Here is a 17,219-nt window from a genome sequence, read left to right as displayed (position 1 = left end):
TGGACAAGGGCCTGGAGTGACAGGACAGGGGGAATGGCTTCCCTGACAGAGGGCAGGGTTAGGTGATTTTTGGGGAGGAATTCTGCCCTGTGAGGGTGCTGAGGCCCTGGCACAGGGTGCCCACAGGAGCTGTGGCTGCCCCTGGATCCCTGGCAGTGTTCCAGACCAGCTTGGATGGGGCTTGGAGCAGCCTGGGATAGTGGAAAGTGTCCCTGCCCATGGCAGGAGGGCTGGAACAGGACAGTTTCTTAAGGTCAGTTCCAACCCAATCCATTCTAAAACTCTATGAAACTGCAGGTTCTTGTTTTTTTAATCTACTTGATAGTAAGACTTACTCTAAAAAATACCATTATTAGAAGTACTATTAAATGTATGAATTTTCTTTGTTTATTTTTTGGGTCTTCCCTTAGTCTTAGACTCCTATAACATGTTTGTGGAGGTTTTTTAATGGCTTTGGAAGATGATCCAAGTGTTTTAAGAATTGGTTTGCTTTTGCTTCTGCCAGGTCCTGTGAAAAAGGGCAAAGAGCAGAACACGGAGCGCAGCTTTTTTCTCAGAATGAAGTGCACACTGACTAGCAGGGGAAGAACAGTGAATATAAAGTCTGCTACATGGAAGGTAACTAATGCAAAGAAATATTTGCATAGTTTGGCAGCTTCCTCTTCAGATGTCATAACACTGTATTTCAACATTTTTGCTTCATGTAACAAGCTTGAATTTCACTAAGTACTTTATAATTTAATAATTCTGCTTCATTATGCTGAATTTTAATGCTGACTACATCACAGAGGTAACTGAAACAATGTTTTAAAATTAGTTTTTCAAAACTCTTTTAATGAATTTTCCATTTTAAATTAGAGGTCATTTACTTACAAACAATTATAATTACCAAATATGTTTGCATAAAGCGTTCTCTGGGAAAAAAGTACTTGACATCACTTATGCTGATCCCTGATTTCTTTTGATTTGTCACTGAAAATGTGATAGTTGAGGTCTCTCTGAAGGACTTCAATGCCATTCTTTTGAAGCTGCTGGCTCTCCCTTTTGTAACAGTTGGAACAAAAAGAGGCCAGCCTGATAACTTTCTGCAGTGAATGCATTTTCTCCTCTGGACAAAGTAACCTTTTACTGTATCCAGTGGATTATGGCTCACAGTTCTCTTTTATGATTTGAATTTGATTATTCTGGATCAAACAACTTCTTTGCTGCTCTCTGTGAACTATTTCTGCTTCAGAATGGTTAAAAGAAAACCCCACAAAATGCAAAAGTTCCTGTCTATTGAAGAATGTGTTTGATCTCTGTCATCAGCTCTGCAGAATATCTAAAATGGGGGTTTCTACTATTACCATAACTTTAAGATTTAAATTGTGGATGCCTTTTGCTGAGGCAGCTGCTCATCAGAGGTGTCATTACAGTGACTAGAGAGGTGTTCACAGAAATGCAGCAATGGCTGCTGTTGCTGAGGAAGGAGCTGGGCTGTGAACCCATCCCAGCAGTGTGGGGTGAGGAGGAGGAGGAGGACACTGCTTTCCTCCAGCCCTCCCTTGAGGGGTGGGGTGGGGAAGGACTTGGCTCTGGGTGTGCTGGTGGAAATAGGATTGTGTTTTCTGCCAGAGCAAACCTCATTTCTTTCCAAACCCCAACTCCCCTGCAGGTGCTGCACTGCACTGGCCACATCCGTGTGTACGACACGTGTGGGAACCAGACCCACTGTGGCTACAAAAAGCCTCCCATGACCTGCCTGGTGTTGATCTGTGAACCTATTCCTCACCCATCAAACATTGAGGTCCCCCTGGACAGTAAAACGTTCCTCAGTCGTCACAGTCTGGATATGAAATTTTCCTATTGTGATGAAAGGTAACGTGTGTGATTTATACTGTAAAAAATCATTCATTTGAAACATTTGCAGGGCTGGTACATGTTGGCTAGTGTTTGTTTTCTCAATAATTTGATTTATCTTGACAATGCAATCATTGATGGCATGCTTTGGGCTTTTCCTAGCTGATCAGGATGCTTTAAAAGCCAGATTTTTAGATCTAAGGAGGATACAGGGTTATCACTTTGGAATAATGAAAAGGAGAGGGACTTTTTATACAGGCAGACAGTGACAGGACCATGGTTGTAAACAGAGGGCATGTTTAGATTAGATATTAGGAAGAAATTCTTGACAAGGAGCTGTGGCTACCCCATCCCTGAAGGTGTTCCAGGCCAGGCTGGATGGAGCTCTGAGCATCCTGTTCTAGTGAAAGGTGTCCCTGCCCATGGCAGGGGTTTGGAACAGGATGGTCTGGAAGGTGCCTTCCAACCCAAGCCATTCTAGGATTCTATGAATAAATCCTTTGCCTTCACTTAACTGCCTCTTCAAACTGGTCTTTACTATAGTGGCAGTGATTTAAATTGAAATGAGTGCATTCTTCCAGACACTGATAAAGCAGGATTTTAGGTTTGTCAAAGATGGAGCATTCTGGTGACTGAAAAGAGTATGTGTGTAATACTTGTCAGATGTATTTTATTGCTACTGCTTCCATCCCCTTTCCTTCCTCAGGGGATCAGTGTCTGCTTTCTTCTGTCAAAAAAAACCCCAGATGTTCAGCTGTACTTTTAATGCAATACATCTGCTGTTGAAAAATGAGATTTTGTGTTCTGGTGCAAATCAGGGATGTAGTCAGACACATCAGACTGATTTTCCTGTCCTCTGGGAACTTAGCTTGATAAATTTGATAAATGCAAATGAAGGAAATAGCTCAAGTTTTTTTGTTTGGGGTTGGTTTCATTTTTTTTTTTTTTTTGCTTTTAATTTGGTGTCATTTGTTTCCTTTATTTTATAGCAAAAGTGAATTTCTAGTTAGTTGTTGCAGTTAGATGCAGGCAGAGGTTGATACATGGTAATTTCTGACCTCTGCAGTAACAACCTTTCTAGGACTGATGGTGTCACACAAAAGGTACTTCTTTGGTCACTTCCTGCATCTAGAATGGGGCAAAATAGAAGCACTTCCCTGGTTAGCACTGCCCTCTAGAGACTAAAGAAATCCCATTTGCCTTAAAAGCTGGCAGTGCTTGAGTGGGAAGAGTAAATCTGATTTCTAATTCCTCTTAGTTGCAGGATTAAAGCTGTTGAAATGTATCTTTATTATTTTGTTAAATTCTCACGTTTGCCTAAGCTGGTCTGTAAGTAGCTGGTCTACCTTGAAGCAAAAAGACAAACATGTCTAAAAAGAAGGTATTTGTTTAATCCTATCCCTGCTACATGATTTATAAATACTCAGTGAGAAGTAAAATCCTATGCCTACTGAAATTTCTCTTTTAAAGAGGCATCAAAATAGCAATTTATTTCAAAACTAAAAGTCCCAGTAAGCCAGATTTGCTGCTAATATCTGTGGAAGTGATTCTTAAGCTTTTTCTAGATGTGCAAGCATCCAAATGCTCTGGTATTTGTGCTGGCCAGTGTTTGCTTTCACATAGCAATTTTTCCCCTTGTTTTAAAGAATTACAGAGTTGATGGGGTATGAGCCAGAGGAGCTCCTGGGTCGCTCAATCTATGAGTACTATCACGCACTGGATTCTGATCATCTGACCAAAACACACCATGACAGTAAGTGAAAACTGAACTTAAAGCCCTCAAACTACAGGAGATGAGAGAGAGCCCTGGGGGAAAGCAGCAGAAGAACAAGGGCTTTCTTTTAGTTGCAGATAGGAATCTGCAATGAATACTGACCTCAAACAGTTCTTGTGGGGTTTTTCTGCCTGTAATTGAAGCTGGTGTTCTTTCTGCTTTCAGTGTTCACAAAAGGGCAGGTGACAACAGGACAGTACAGAATGCTGGCCAAACAAGGTGGCTATGTCTGGGTTGAAACTCAAGCAACTGTTATATACAACACTAAGAATTCTCAGCCACAGTGCATAGTGTGTGTGAACTATGTGTTGAGGTAAGTTGAGTGGACTTCACTGTTCTTTGTCATCATTTTTAGTGAAGACCAAGTCAGATTCTGATGGCACACTTCCCTGCTGAGTGTGTTATGATGGTACTCTTCCCTACCAGTTAAATTTTTCTTAGAATACTGCCAGGCCTAGGATTAGAAATTGTATTTGAGAATAAAATGCTTTTTTGGTCTAGTGATGTCAGTAGATGATCTCTGGAGGCAAATGAGTGTAGAACCAGCCTCTTCTCTATGATTGGAAGCACTTGAGCATTTGTGTGCATTCTAGACAGCTCTCTAATCTTTGTCCCACGTCTGGAGCAGTTAATTCCACCAATAACTTTGTCATGGAGTCAGAGCAGCAGTAGTGGTGTCATTCTCAATCCCATCTATCTTTTTCTTCCTCAGAACTCCTCTTTTAGTTGAAAGCTTCAGCTCAGGGCAGACTGGTTGAATATTCTTCTGCAAATGTCTAATGGTCCTAAATTAGTTTTTCAAAACTTAAATGAATGTCCCAATATAAGTCTATCAAGGTATTGCACATTAATTTAAAACAAAGAAAAGCAGTTTAGGAAATATCTAACTTTTTTCCTTTTTTTAAAACATCTTTTCCTTTTACAGTTCATTCAGAAAAGCATGTTTATGTTTTTTGCTCTTTAATAATTGCCCCACAATTAGTGTTTGCTTTGTCTGTTACTTTTGAGGAAAGAATGAGTAACAAAATAAATTCTTAAAGTTCTTATTCTGGTAATTTTGTGGGATATATGTGGCGGGGTGTTTTTTGTTTGTTTTGGTTTGGGGTTTTGGGTGGGGAGAGTGGGTGGGTTTCAACCTACAAAGCTATGAGGCCAGAGCTTATTCCTTTTAGCTGTTCTTTAACCGTCATCATCTTCTCTGTCTGACAGTGGAATTGTTCAGAAGGACTTAATTTTTTCCCTGGGACAAACTGAGTGTATGCTGAAACCAGTGGAGTCTCCTGACATGAAAATGACCAAAATATTCAGTAAAGATGACCTGGATGATACCAACAGCCTATTTGAAAAACTTAAACAGGAACCAGATGCTTTAACTGTGCTAGCCCCAGCTGCTGGAGACACAATTATCTCTCTAGATTTCAGCAGTAATGGTGGGTGTGTGTTTAAATTGGAGAGCATGTTAATTAGCAAAGTTACTTTTTATAGATTTCATAAAATAACCTCCCAGTACCACTTGCCCAGTGGTACTTCAGCTGCTGTTTCAATTTAATGAGGTCCATAGACACACAGAGTACTGTTACTTAGGTTGATGGTTTCTTTTAATTTTTATAGAGTCTGATGAACAACAATGTGATGAAGTTCCTTTGTATAACGATGTAATGCTCCCCTCATCCAGTGAGAAATTGCAGAATATAAATATGGCAATGTCCCCACTACCTGCCTCTGAAACTACAAAGCCACTTCGTAGCAATGCTGATCCTGCACTCAATAGAGAAGTTGTATCAAAGCTGGAGCCAAACACAGAGCCACTCGAACTTTCTTTTACCATGCCTCAGGTGCAAGAACAACCAACCAGCCCTTCTGATGCAAGTACCAGCCAAAGTTCACCTGAGGTGAGTTTTGTCATTTGGATATGCTGCCATTGAAATGGATGTGCTGTTGGGCCTTGTGGGGCAGATCTGTTAAAGGATGCAGCCAGGACAGGAATTGGAAATTATTTCTACCTTATGACTTAAGCTCACACCATGATCTGAGGAAACTGAGAAATTGTCATATTTTTTCATTAAAGTGAGTCTTGCAAATGACTGCAATACTATCTGACAGAAATAAGGAGAGCTTGGGGTTGGTCTTTTTTGTTCAGTTAGTTCAGACACAGCTTCCCTAAACAGCCAAGTATTTGCAGTGCATTACTGTAGAGGCTACTTCCAGGTTTCAGTTAAGCAAGTGCTTTCCTGGTGGGGTAAATTTGAGTGTATACAGATAAATGTAAGAGTTTTCCTTTCCCATTTTAATTTTGTGCAGCTACAGCTTGGGGTTAGTTTCTACATTAGAACATTTTGCAGAGAATCTGTAGGTAACAATGCCAAGTGATGCAGTGACAGAAACCTAAAACTGTTCAAAATGTTTTCACAGCCCAGTAGTCCCAACGACTACTGCTTTGATGTGGATAATGATATGGCCAGTGAATTCAAACTGGAATTAGTGGAGAAACTCTTTGCCATAGATACAGAAGCAAAAAATCCATTCTCTACTCAGGTAATGTACAGTAACTTAGAATAAGATGATAAAGAATTTTGAATGTACTTCTTTTTAGAATGTTTTCAGGTACCTCCTTCCCTTTTTATGTAATATTTTGATTAAAACATAAAATAAGAAATTTTTGTAAGGATTTGGTAAAAGGAAAAGCCTTGATGAAGTCATCACTGAGGTTTCTTCCACACTAAGTTCCCCCTCTTGTCCATTCCAGGAAACCGATTTAGATTTAGAGATGTTGGCTCCTTACATCCCCATGGACGACGACTTCCAGCTGCGCTCCTTCGATCAGCTGTCCCCGCTGGAGAGCAGCAGCTCCTCCAGCTCTCAGAGTGCAGGCAGCAGCATCCCCCTGTTCCAGCAGCAACAGCAGGGCCAGGCAGGCGGGACCAGCCCCGAGGAGGGGAAGCTGAAGCCAGCAGAGCACGGGGATGAGGTGAAACCGATCGTGGTCCCCTCCTCGCCCCCGCGCGGGGGCCCCGAGCCCGGCAGCGCCCCCGCCTCGCCCTACGCGGGGAGCAGGAGTCGAACTGCCTCGCCCATCAGGGCAGGGAAGGGCACGGTGGAGCAGGGGGAAAAGCCTTCTCCAGGAGCACCCAGCTTGCTAACAGTCACTCTCAATGAAAGGTATTTTAAAAGTGCAGCCTAAGCTCTGATGTCTGTTGGAGGAATTAGATATAAATTCTGTTATTGTGTGTTGTGTGTTCATCCTCAGCTTTCTTCACAGACACTTAAATTTGGACATGTCAAATGAGTCCTTTAATAGTAAACTCCCCTAAAGGTAATTTCATGGTAGCCTTTACCTAAGCACCTCATGTAAAAATTCTGTTCTGCTCTTGTACCTGGTGTGCAGCCTTTATAAAAATGCAGGCAATTCAGGTAGTTACACATTTTTCTGGTGCTTTCCTTGTCCACTGTGTTAGAGGTAAGAGGCAACTACAGTCTGTGCTGCAGATATCAGATGTACAGATATCTACAAGCAATAGATATTGCTTTTCAAACTAAATGTGTTTTGTGATGATCCGTGGTGCCTGTAGTACTTAGTTATCACAATAGAAAACTATATTAAGTCAACCATGAGATTTGTGATATGTAAAAGATTTATCTGTACATAGAAATATTCAGAATAGACTTTCCCTCACCCTTCCTTCCCTTTTTTCTGTTGATAGTGAACTGCTGAACTTTTATGCTTTTATTTCTGCAGATTTAAAAATTTTTGTTAAAACTCATTCTGAGCTTCACAGCAAGATTAAAGGCTAATATTTGCTATGCTCATAGAAAATGATTGTTGAAATAAGTCAATTTATGAACAAAAAGTAGTGGAGCTCATAAATTCAGTTCTGTGATGTTGTATATACAAGTGTCCACGAAAGAAGAATGGCTCAAGGAAAGTAGAAACGTCTTAACAGCCTGAATCAATTTTTCTTAGATCTACTGCACTGGATGAAGAACTAAATCCAAAGATGCTAGCTTTGCATAATGCTCAGAGAAAACGAAAAATGGAACATGATGGTTCACTTTTTCAGGCAGTTGGAATTGTGAGTTTTGTTTTACCATTTTAAAATATTCACTTTTAACCTTGCAATTTCTGAAATGAGGCATCAGTGCAGACTTCTGAGTTAAGCTGTTGGTAAGCACTGGAATCTTGGGATGAGAGATAATTGATAGTGAAATTTTAATAGATATACATATGCAGATACTTCACTTTTAGTTCTCTCTTACTGTCAACTTTTCAAAAGTGCCCTCTACACCCATGTGCATTTCTTGATTAGGTAGAAGATATTCTACTGTGAACATATGTGTTTCTTCTTTGTGCACAGTAGAATATGCACAAGTGTAAGACATCACATTTAAATGTGTAATTGCTCTGTTTATTTAACTTTTGAATTCAAACTCAGTTTTCATATTTGTCAACACTGAAGATTAGTGTTCTTATGCTTCTTCCTATGCTTTTATTTTTCCATTGGGTCTGAGATTCCTTTGTTTAATCAGATAAGACCATCTGAACTGTGAGGGAAGAGAGCTCCTATAATAACCTAGCTAATGTCTATTACTGCCACTCCCTTCATGCATGCTCTCTCTAGTATTAGTGTGGGCACTTGGGAGTAGCTCATCCTCATCTGTCCCAGCTATTCGAAAGAAACTTTATAGACTGTCCTAGATTTGTGTCACTTGATAGGGGTTGTCCAGCTTGTTATTTTCTGCAAGGGCTCCTTGTCTCCATAATCTTTGTCTCTCACTGTCAATTCTCAGTATTTTGAAACCTTGAGCTTTGCCATTGCACACTGTTCTCTCTCATCTTCACTGCAAATTCCCACTTGTCAAGTTTTAAGAAGTCTTAGTTTTAATTCCTCTACTGCAGTGTAGCCTTTGAGCTTCTTTGTTTCTCTGCTGGGCCACCTCCTTGTTGTAGTCATCTACCCTATCTTACAGTGCAGGATAATTTTTCCTCTCAACTCTCCTTACTTCTGTTCTAGCTTTCCAGTCTGGGCATAAGACAAATCAGTTTTTCTATGCCATTTCTATATGGTTGTTTTCATTTGTTAAATGCTTTGCACTTCCATGCACATTTTTCTGCTGCTTCCAGAAGCCCTGTAAGAATTCACAGCTCTGCAAGAAAGGTTATTGCTTTCCACTGCCCTTTTCTCATGCAAGGGTGCTACAGCTCATAGCTTTGCTGATAAAATATTCAAAACAGCATGGAATGTTATTGAATGCACAGAACACAAGCAGTTCAGTGTGAACTGCTGGAATAGTGTTCAGGCTTCTGTGCTTAGTGCCAGTTTCATGCTTACAGGTTCAGACTTCATCTTTTGCTAAACTTTTTCTTTTGTCTGTATCTGACAAAAGTGTTACAAATATTGTGATGGTTTCTCAGAGTCAGAAGCTGAATTTCCATGAAGCTGGGTCTTAGTGAAGTTATTTTAAGAAGTGCTTTTGTTGTTTGGCTTCTCTCTCCACAATGGATTTCTGGGAGGATATACAGGCCTTTCACACAAGCAGAAGAAAAATTATGTTAAATCCAGGCTTAGAATACATGCTGTTCTAGGGCTGTACAAACACTTGCCACAAATTTTTAGCTCTAGGGAAGTGGGATGTATTTTGCAAGAGTGAAAATAAGTGAAGACCAAAGTAAAATATTACTTTAGCTTCCTAGAAAACTGGAGAATTAGACAAGGACAAGATATAGTAAGATGATAAAATATTGTGCTATAGTGAGGTTATAAAATAATTATATAAATCATTACACTGGAACAGTTACAAGCCAAATCTTTCTTAACATGTAGGGCTGGAATGCATTCTTGGTAAAAAATCATCAGCAGCAATGTAGGTGACTAATCTTACTATGAACTGCAGCTCTGAGTTAACTATAACTTCTACTATACAGCTGCTCCTTGACTTACACAGGTGTTTTACAACCTGAAAACATATGTTCCTCACTATTTTGAGGGAAATGGCAGTGTTGTGAAATACCTTCTCCTCTTTTTGCAGCAGTCAGTGTCACTAACAAGACCAAACTTTGCAGATTCAAGTACTTTTGCCAGCAGACTTGATACTAAGATGGTGCTTTTTCTTTCCATCCCATCTGTTTCAGTGGCAGCTTCTTCTTCCTTATCCCAATTACATGAATCCCTTACAGCTTCCTAATCTCCATATCTTCTGTTCTGCTGTCAAAACTATATGCTAAGGAGCCATATCTGCACTAGGCTGGTGTAGCACTGCATTTTTCACAAGGCTTGGGTTGGGTGGCTTGGTGGCAATAACTGGAGTGCAAGCAGAATTTACATCCTAAATGTGTAGATAGAATCGACCTGCTGAGGCTCCTGACTCTCCTGCCTACACTGTTAATTCCAGTGCAGAAAGCCATTAGAGACTGCAGTGAAAACCTGATGCTTACTCACCCCAGAGCAGTGGTAATTAAATGGGTGTGTTTGTGTACATGTACACGCTAATCTTGAGCCTGGTACCTGATGATAACCAGGATTTTGTAATTGTTTTCTCTAAGGGAAGTCAGGTCTTGAAACCTGATTCAGTCTTCTGTTAAATAATTTTCAAGTCAGTGTACTTGGAAATTCTGAACAAAATCCACTTTAAATTGTAACAATGCCATATTAGTACTTAGTGACAGGAACTGTTCATTTGGAAGAGGGATGTGGAGGGTTATAAAGCTATAATATTCACTAAAGGAGATTAATTTTCTTTCTAGGGGTCTTTATTCCAGCAGACAGGTGACCGTGGAGGAAATGCATCACTTGCTTGGAAACGTGTAAAGGGATGCAAAACAAATGGTCACAGTGGAGTGGAGCAAAAGACAATCATTCTACTATCAACTGGTTGGTATCTTCCTTCCCTAGGCAGAGGGGGTGGAGGGGGCTGTGTGAAAGAGAACAGAGACTCCAAAACTATCCAAACATAGCTCCTTGTGAACAGCTCTAGGAGAGGTTAAGCGTGGTGAATAAAGTGCATTTTTCTCCTTCCCCTCCCTCTTTAGACATAGCAAGTAAACTTCTAGGGCAGTCGATGGATGAGAGTGGACTCCCCCAACTCACGAGTTACGACTGCGAAGTAAACGCTCCCATACAGGGCAACAGAAACCTGCTACAGGGGGAAGAACTGCTCAGAGCTCTGGATCAAGTTAACTGAGCTTTCACAAAACTTGCTCCTTTTTTGGACACTGGTGAATCATCACCTAAAGCAGTCTATTTATATTTTCTATATCTGATTTTAGAAGCCTGGCTACAGTACTGCACTAATTCAGTTAGTTCAGTTTTGATCCCCTTTCTACTTATTTTGACAGTCTTTTTAATGTGTTCTTTATGTAACAATAACTCAAACTCTAGTGCATTTTTATAATTCTTTGGTACATACACTTTTAAGTCCATTACATTTAAAACACACTTGCAATAGCAGCTTTGAAATATGCACCTGATTAAAAAAAAAATATTTATTTTTTGGCTGGGGAGTTGGTCACCAAAACTTATCATTAGTAAAATGTCAACACAGGAAAAACTGGCAATACTTCCATCCTGCTTTTCATAGGTAGTTGGAAGACTTGTGCTCTCTTACTCTTTATGTTCAAGTAAGTTTTTTATGTTAATAGTTTTTATAAGAAACAACAATGCTTTGCAGCGGTGCATTGTAGCCACAATCGCACAATATATTTTCTTAAAAAATACCAGCAGTTCCTCATGCAATATATTCTGCATTTATAAAAACTAGTTTTTAAGAAGAATCTTTTGTTTGCCTATGAAAACATGTTTAAACCTGGATTATGTCATTATTTTAGTCACGTTGTAATATAAATTGTTCTCAAATGCTGTCTTATGCTTTTGACTTCAGTGGGTGTGGTTAGTCAAAGGAAAGGCTTTATCTGGAAAGGGCTAGCAGCATTTTCTTTGGATACGTTCTCAATTTAGAGAAAGTTTGATGTTCTTAAAGTAGTCACTTTGCCAGCTTAAAAAAAAATCCCTGCCTGTAGTTGTTGAAGTTAATGCTAATATTGTGTATGATCTTAAATCTAAATGTTCAGCTTACCCTGTGTGGTATAGGTGATATTTCAAGCAGATTGTAAAACATCTTGCATTGTTAGCAAACTTTTATCTAGTACATCATTGAGTTGCTCAATATTTTGATGTTTTGGTTTTATGCACCTTGTTGCTATTAACATCCATATGTTTTCATGTAGATTTCAATAACTTGAATATATTTAGAAGCCTTTTTATTTAGAAATATATAGTTGTCACAAACATCTTATTTTCCTATATGTACTGTACAAAACCTTCATTCACTCATTCTTTTTGCTCTTTGTGGTTGGATCTAACACTAACTGTATTGTTTTCTTACATCAATAAACTATATGTGGACCAGGCCCCCTTGGGGAGTGTGTTATCTGAGAGAAATGAGATAATTTATATTTTTGTTAGTGGTTATTGTTCATCCGTGTTCCCTTTTTAACTTAGAGTTGATTGGAAACTACTGCTTCCTTCTTTTGATTGTAACATCTCTGCATTCATTCTTTGAGCCTGTTCAGTCCTGAAGTCTCCCAGACAGTGTTGTACCACTCGCCAAAGACCTTACACTTCTCAACCTGTAATCACAGCAGTGAGCAAACCTGGCAGCAAGGAGGCAGCATCTTTGTTTTACTTTAGAGCAGAAAGAATTCATCTTTATGAACAGCTTAAAGGCTTGTCTCTGGAAGCTTTATCAAGGTAACACAGGAAAGCAGGAAAAGGTAAAATTGACAAGGGTTATTGGTCTGAGATGGATTTCTATCACAAAATTCCATGATTAGAAAATTAAGCTGGTACTTGATGAAAGTTATTCCACATTTTTGTGCTGTTGACCCAGTGACTTTCCTAGTTTTGCTGTCATAAAACACAATGCTACTGGTAACCCTGTGTTGTGTAAATATGGTCAAGATATTCTGTGCATTCTCCAAACTATTTTTACAAAACTTATCTCAATATAAGTAATCAGCCATGAGTGTCACAGGAGTTACTTCGGTTTTATGTTGTAAACTTTTTGTTTTCATTGCACTGTTTTGAAATCAATGTCATAGTATGTAAGCATAGCCTGTTCTCCAAAATTACTGTTTCACTGAAAGGAGCACTTTCCAAACTGCCACAACTCTATGAAACTAAAAGGACACTATTAACAAAAAATGATAAGGCACTGGCAGCAGAAGATAGTTGCACACTTGATAAAGTTTTGAGTAGAAGCTACACAGAGAGGAGAAGGTGGGGCAGGCAGCTGCAGCTGAAACTCCATGCAGAGAACATTTTCACTAGTGAACATTTTTAATGCATTTTTAATGGCTAAAAGCAGCAGAGCTCCTCCCTGCCTGTTATGTCTGGGCTGGCATTCTTTCTATGGCATTTCTTCCTGTGTCAGCAGTTAGGAGGTTTAAATAGTGAAGTTGGGTTAAGCCCCTGCTGTTTAGGGCCTCCCTCCTGCTTTAGCCCTGCATGGATTGATGTGGAATTTCTGTGGGAGTCTTGCAGGCAGGTGAAAAGTGCAGCTGGCTTCTACTTTTGAACTGCCCCACCAGACTCTGAGCTGGCCTGGGGGGGATTATCCCTTTGCACCTCCAAGAGACAGGTCAGAGGTGTTCTGCTGCTCTCTTGGCTGTGTTTTGGAGGAGCCTGACTTCTTTGGATCTGTCAGGTCCTCTTCAGTGCACTAAAAGGGCAGAAAGTTTTCAAAATAAAATCTGTGTTTAGAAGAGAAGGAAGACTGAAGTGTCCCATATGATTTATGGTCATGAGCCCACTGGAGTCAGAATGGCTTGGGTTGGAAGGGACTTTAAAGATCACCTTGTTCCCACACCCCTGTCATGGGCTGTCCATGAGATCAGGTTGCTCAGAGCCCCATCCACCCTGTCCTTGATCATCTCTTAGCTTAGTAACAGCAGCTGTGGATTTAACTGAGCCATGTTTCACCTAAAAATCTCGATTCTAACATTTTTTACTATGCATAATAACAACATTTAGTATGTATAATAATAATTTGATTACTGTGATGAACTGCTGGAGCTGTATTGGTTTACTGTAGGGGAAATATAACCTAACAAAATCCCCCAAGCCTCCTAAAGTCACTGAACAAGGCACAGAAAAGGAGCAGTAATTGCTCTGGCCTTGTAAGAGCTTTGCTAAATGCAGATGCCAGTTTGCAAAACCTAGTTCACCTTTCAGTTGCTTTTTTAAAAATTTGTTTTACTAATGTTCCCCCCCCCCAGGTACTCAGGTAAACTTTTTGGTTTTGGTCTCTTTAGACTCCAGGAACACACAGTTGGATTCTAGAGCTAATTTGGAGTCCAAGCTTCTAGAATAAACAGCTTTCTAAGTGTTTTCTTAGTGCTCTTCTTGCATGCTTTCTTTACCAACTTGCTGGCTTTATAAAATGTTGAGACACTATATTAGAAATGATAAGGAAATTAATGATTGTGAGGCACTGGCACAGGTTTCCCAGAGCAGCTGTGGATAACCCAACCCTGGAAGTGTCCAAGGCCAGCTTGGATGGAGCTTGGAGCAACCTGGGATAGTGAAAGGTGTCCCTGCCCATGGCAGGAGGTTGGAACTAGATGGGTTTTAAGGTCCCTTCCCACCCAAATCATTCTGTGATTTATTCTTTGTTGTAAAGAATAAACTGTGGGTAAATACAGCGATTTCTCCTGTATATAGAACATGCTAATTATGTGAAAATGTAAACTGAGGAGAATAACAGAGTTACCTTCCAGGTTTCCTGACTACAGCAGTAGTCAAGCCAGGCCTTCTTCAGGGCACAGTACAATTACTGTTCTTAGATACAGATTTTATTGATGTTTTAATCATCAACAGTGATGATTTGTTAAAGGGTAAAGGAATTTTTGAAGTAGTATTTATGATGATATAATTCCTTCCTTTACCTGAAAGTAGTTACAATTAACTGCAGCTGTAATTCCCCAGAAATCACTTACATAGGGTGTGCAGTAACTTATCTTGGGTGTAAGATATGAGTAGATGAAGGTAGCCTGAAGTCCAAAGTACCTCTTGCTAACATACCTCCCACCTAGTGAGACTGGTTTGGACTTTGGTGACCTTTGAAAGCCTTTGGGTGAAATGGAAACAACTTACCTGAGAAACAAAACTTAATAGTATCTGTGTACACACATTAAACTCTCCCAAAGTAATTAGTGAATTAAAGAATCACAGATTAGGGCCCAAAAGAACCATTTACACATAACACTGATGAGGGTTTTAAGGACTTCAAAGCTTAGTTTGGATGGAATGATCAGCTCTGCTTCCAATGAAATACAGCTGTTGGGTGAGGTAATTCTGATGATTACAGGTTAAAGTACTGCATATTTAATAGTAATGTTTCATTACTTCAAGAGCTGTTAAATTAAACAGCTAAGCACTGGCAGCTAAAGGCAGTGTCTGTTGGCAAGTGTTCTCCCTGTTCACTGCTGAATGAACCTTTCCTGACAGTGTGGTGGGATCTGGGAGCATCCTGTCCCTGTCAGTCCTCTGTCCCCTTCCCCTGCTGCCCTGCTCCTGCCCTGAGCACACATCTCACTCCAGTGTCACTGCACTAAGGCACGCTGCTCAAACTGTAACTGTCCAGCATGAAAAGAAACACTCACACACCACCAGGACTTTGTAGGAAGTCCATTTTCATAGGAATTCCACACGAGTTGGTTATCCAGCTTTCATTAAAGATACCATTATGACTTAACTCCCTGAAAAGCTCTGTTCTGGAGGACTGTGATTTTTGATCCAAATTCTACAATTGAATTATCATTTTCCTTCTGCTTCCCTGTTTACCTTGAGCAAGTTACCAAAAAGTTCAAGAGTTTGCTGCTGGATTTATACAGTACAGTAGATTTTGTGAATAATAGCAGTATTCTCTCATGAAGAAGTGGTATATTTTAATGGAATTCTTTTTTGGAACCAAGTACAACGTATTGCAATTGATATTTCTCTTGAAACATTTTGACGTACTTGTGACTGTATTTCTTTTTGATTGTGTACCAGTATAAAATTCAATAAAAGAGAGGGTTTGTTTCTAATTGGTGACATCTGTGATCTTTCTGTCCATCCCTTTTCCCTATTGTAAAAGCTGGAGGTGACTTTAAAGTGAACTAAACCACTGTGTAGAGTAACAAACTCCTTGCAGGTTTGAGACTTAACTGGCCACTGTCAGAAACTTGGGCATCAAGCAGACATGGTCACAGTCCCCAGAAACATACATTTTATATTAAATATAATATGAATGAATAATATTGATATATAAGGTGAATCCTATTCACATGTGGTTATCCCATCTGAGTTAAGCAGAGTGTGAACAAGAGGTCAAACATACAATTTACCAAGTCAGATATGGGGATGGGGTTGCTTTTCCTGGAAGAAGCCAGAGAGAGAGCAACAGCTACCGAGCCAGAGGGACAGAGGACATTTATGGAGCCTCTTTGATTGATCACACCAGGAATGGCCTTAGTAACAAAACAAACTCCTTTGAATCCACGGCCATGTCTCCAGGTGATTTCAGTTGCTGTCAGTACACACAAATATCTCAAGAACCTGTGACTCCTGCTGTCCCCTTAAATCAATGCCACTTCCTTCTGCACAGATTAAAAAGCTTTTGCAATGTTTGTGCTTGCTGGGAAGTCTGAAAGCAGGAGGCATGCGCTAGTAGAGAATGGTCCTGTTACTAGCAATAGGTTTGTACATACCAAAGGTGGAATAAGCTATTTAATAAAATATATTCATGATTTATTCTTATGTTTTCAACTTGAAAATGTGTTCTAATGCAATCATATAAGATATTTAAAAAAAAAATTTGTTTAGTGCCATATGCACCTGGAAAACCCATTCTTTATATCAGTGCAGGATAAATGGCTTTTAAATTGCAAATTATAAACTAGGAATTAATAGAGCAAATAGGATTTCATCCTTTTGTTTAGCAGTTGAGTATGAAGATATAGTAACCAGCACACTCTTCCTTACATCATCTAATTATTTATTTTTTCTTTTTTACTTTGAAGACCTTAATTGTACTAAAATGTACTAATGAATAATTTGAAGGAGCATTGAAAACACGAGTGATTAAGAAGAGTATTAATTAGTCTAAAAATTGGTAGTGCATTAAATGTTATATACCGCACCAGAGAAATTGTATGAAGAGACCCTGTTACTTGGTTTTATTCTTCTGCATTTTCGTTCTTTACATTGTACCCAAACTTCCTGCAAGGGAAGATTCAGGGCACATTCACACGGGCACAACAGCCTCATCCTCACTACATCTTGCATCATGCAGCCCCATCTGCCTTTGGGAAAAAAAATCCATATAGTGTTCCTTGAAACATCATCTCTGAGAAATCACCTCACTCACTGCACATTTAAAAAACAAAAATCAGAAAACACACTCTGAGCTTCACAAATTCAGCACCACTCCAGAGCCAGGCTCCTCTGCTCCTATTAAATTAAGGGATGACTCCTGTAAGTAAATAGGGCTTGGTTTGAGCTGTGTGCAACAGTGAACTCGCTCCATGATGTGTCACTTTTGACTTACTTGTGCTTTGAATCCTTAAATCCAT

At 39.6% G+C, this 17,219-nt stretch overlaps 1 protein-coding gene across 1 annotated transcript in view; it reads left to right on the top strand.

Annotated features, from left to right (window-relative positions):
• The window catches only part of HIF1A (hypoxia inducible factor 1 subunit alpha), a 35,365-nt gene extending 19,673 nt beyond the window's left edge, over positions 1–15,692 (top strand). Inside the window, exons 5-15 of the mRNA XM_014270297.3 lie at positions 506–618; positions 1,655–1,857; positions 3,486–3,592; positions 3,779–3,926; positions 4,823–5,043; positions 5,225–5,505; positions 6,026–6,148; positions 6,360–6,772; positions 7,575–7,683; positions 10,353–10,479; positions 10,638–15,692. Of these exons, the coding sequence (XP_014125772.2) occupies positions 506–618; positions 1,655–1,857; positions 3,486–3,592; positions 3,779–3,926; positions 4,823–5,043; positions 5,225–5,505; positions 6,026–6,148; positions 6,360–6,772; positions 7,575–7,683; positions 10,353–10,479; positions 10,638–10,789 (1,997 nt within the window). The 3' untranslated portion in view covers positions 10,790–15,692. The remainder of the gene's footprint in view (positions 1–505; positions 619–1,654; positions 1,858–3,485; positions 3,593–3,778; positions 3,927–4,822; positions 5,044–5,224; positions 5,506–6,025; positions 6,149–6,359; positions 6,773–7,574; positions 7,684–10,352; positions 10,480–10,637) is intronic.
• The last annotated feature ends 1,527 nt before the right edge of the window (positions 15,693–17,219 follow it).

Source organism: Zonotrichia albicollis, chromosome 6 (assembly GCF_047830755.1).
Source record: "Zonotrichia albicollis isolate bZonAlb1 chromosome 6, bZonAlb1.hap1, whole genome shotgun sequence".
In the NCBI taxonomy this organism is placed as follows: Eukaryota; Metazoa; Chordata; class Aves; order Passeriformes; family Passerellidae; genus Zonotrichia; species Zonotrichia albicollis.
Note: the sequence above shows the minus strand (reverse complement) of the source record. Positions and strands in the feature narration are given on the sequence as shown.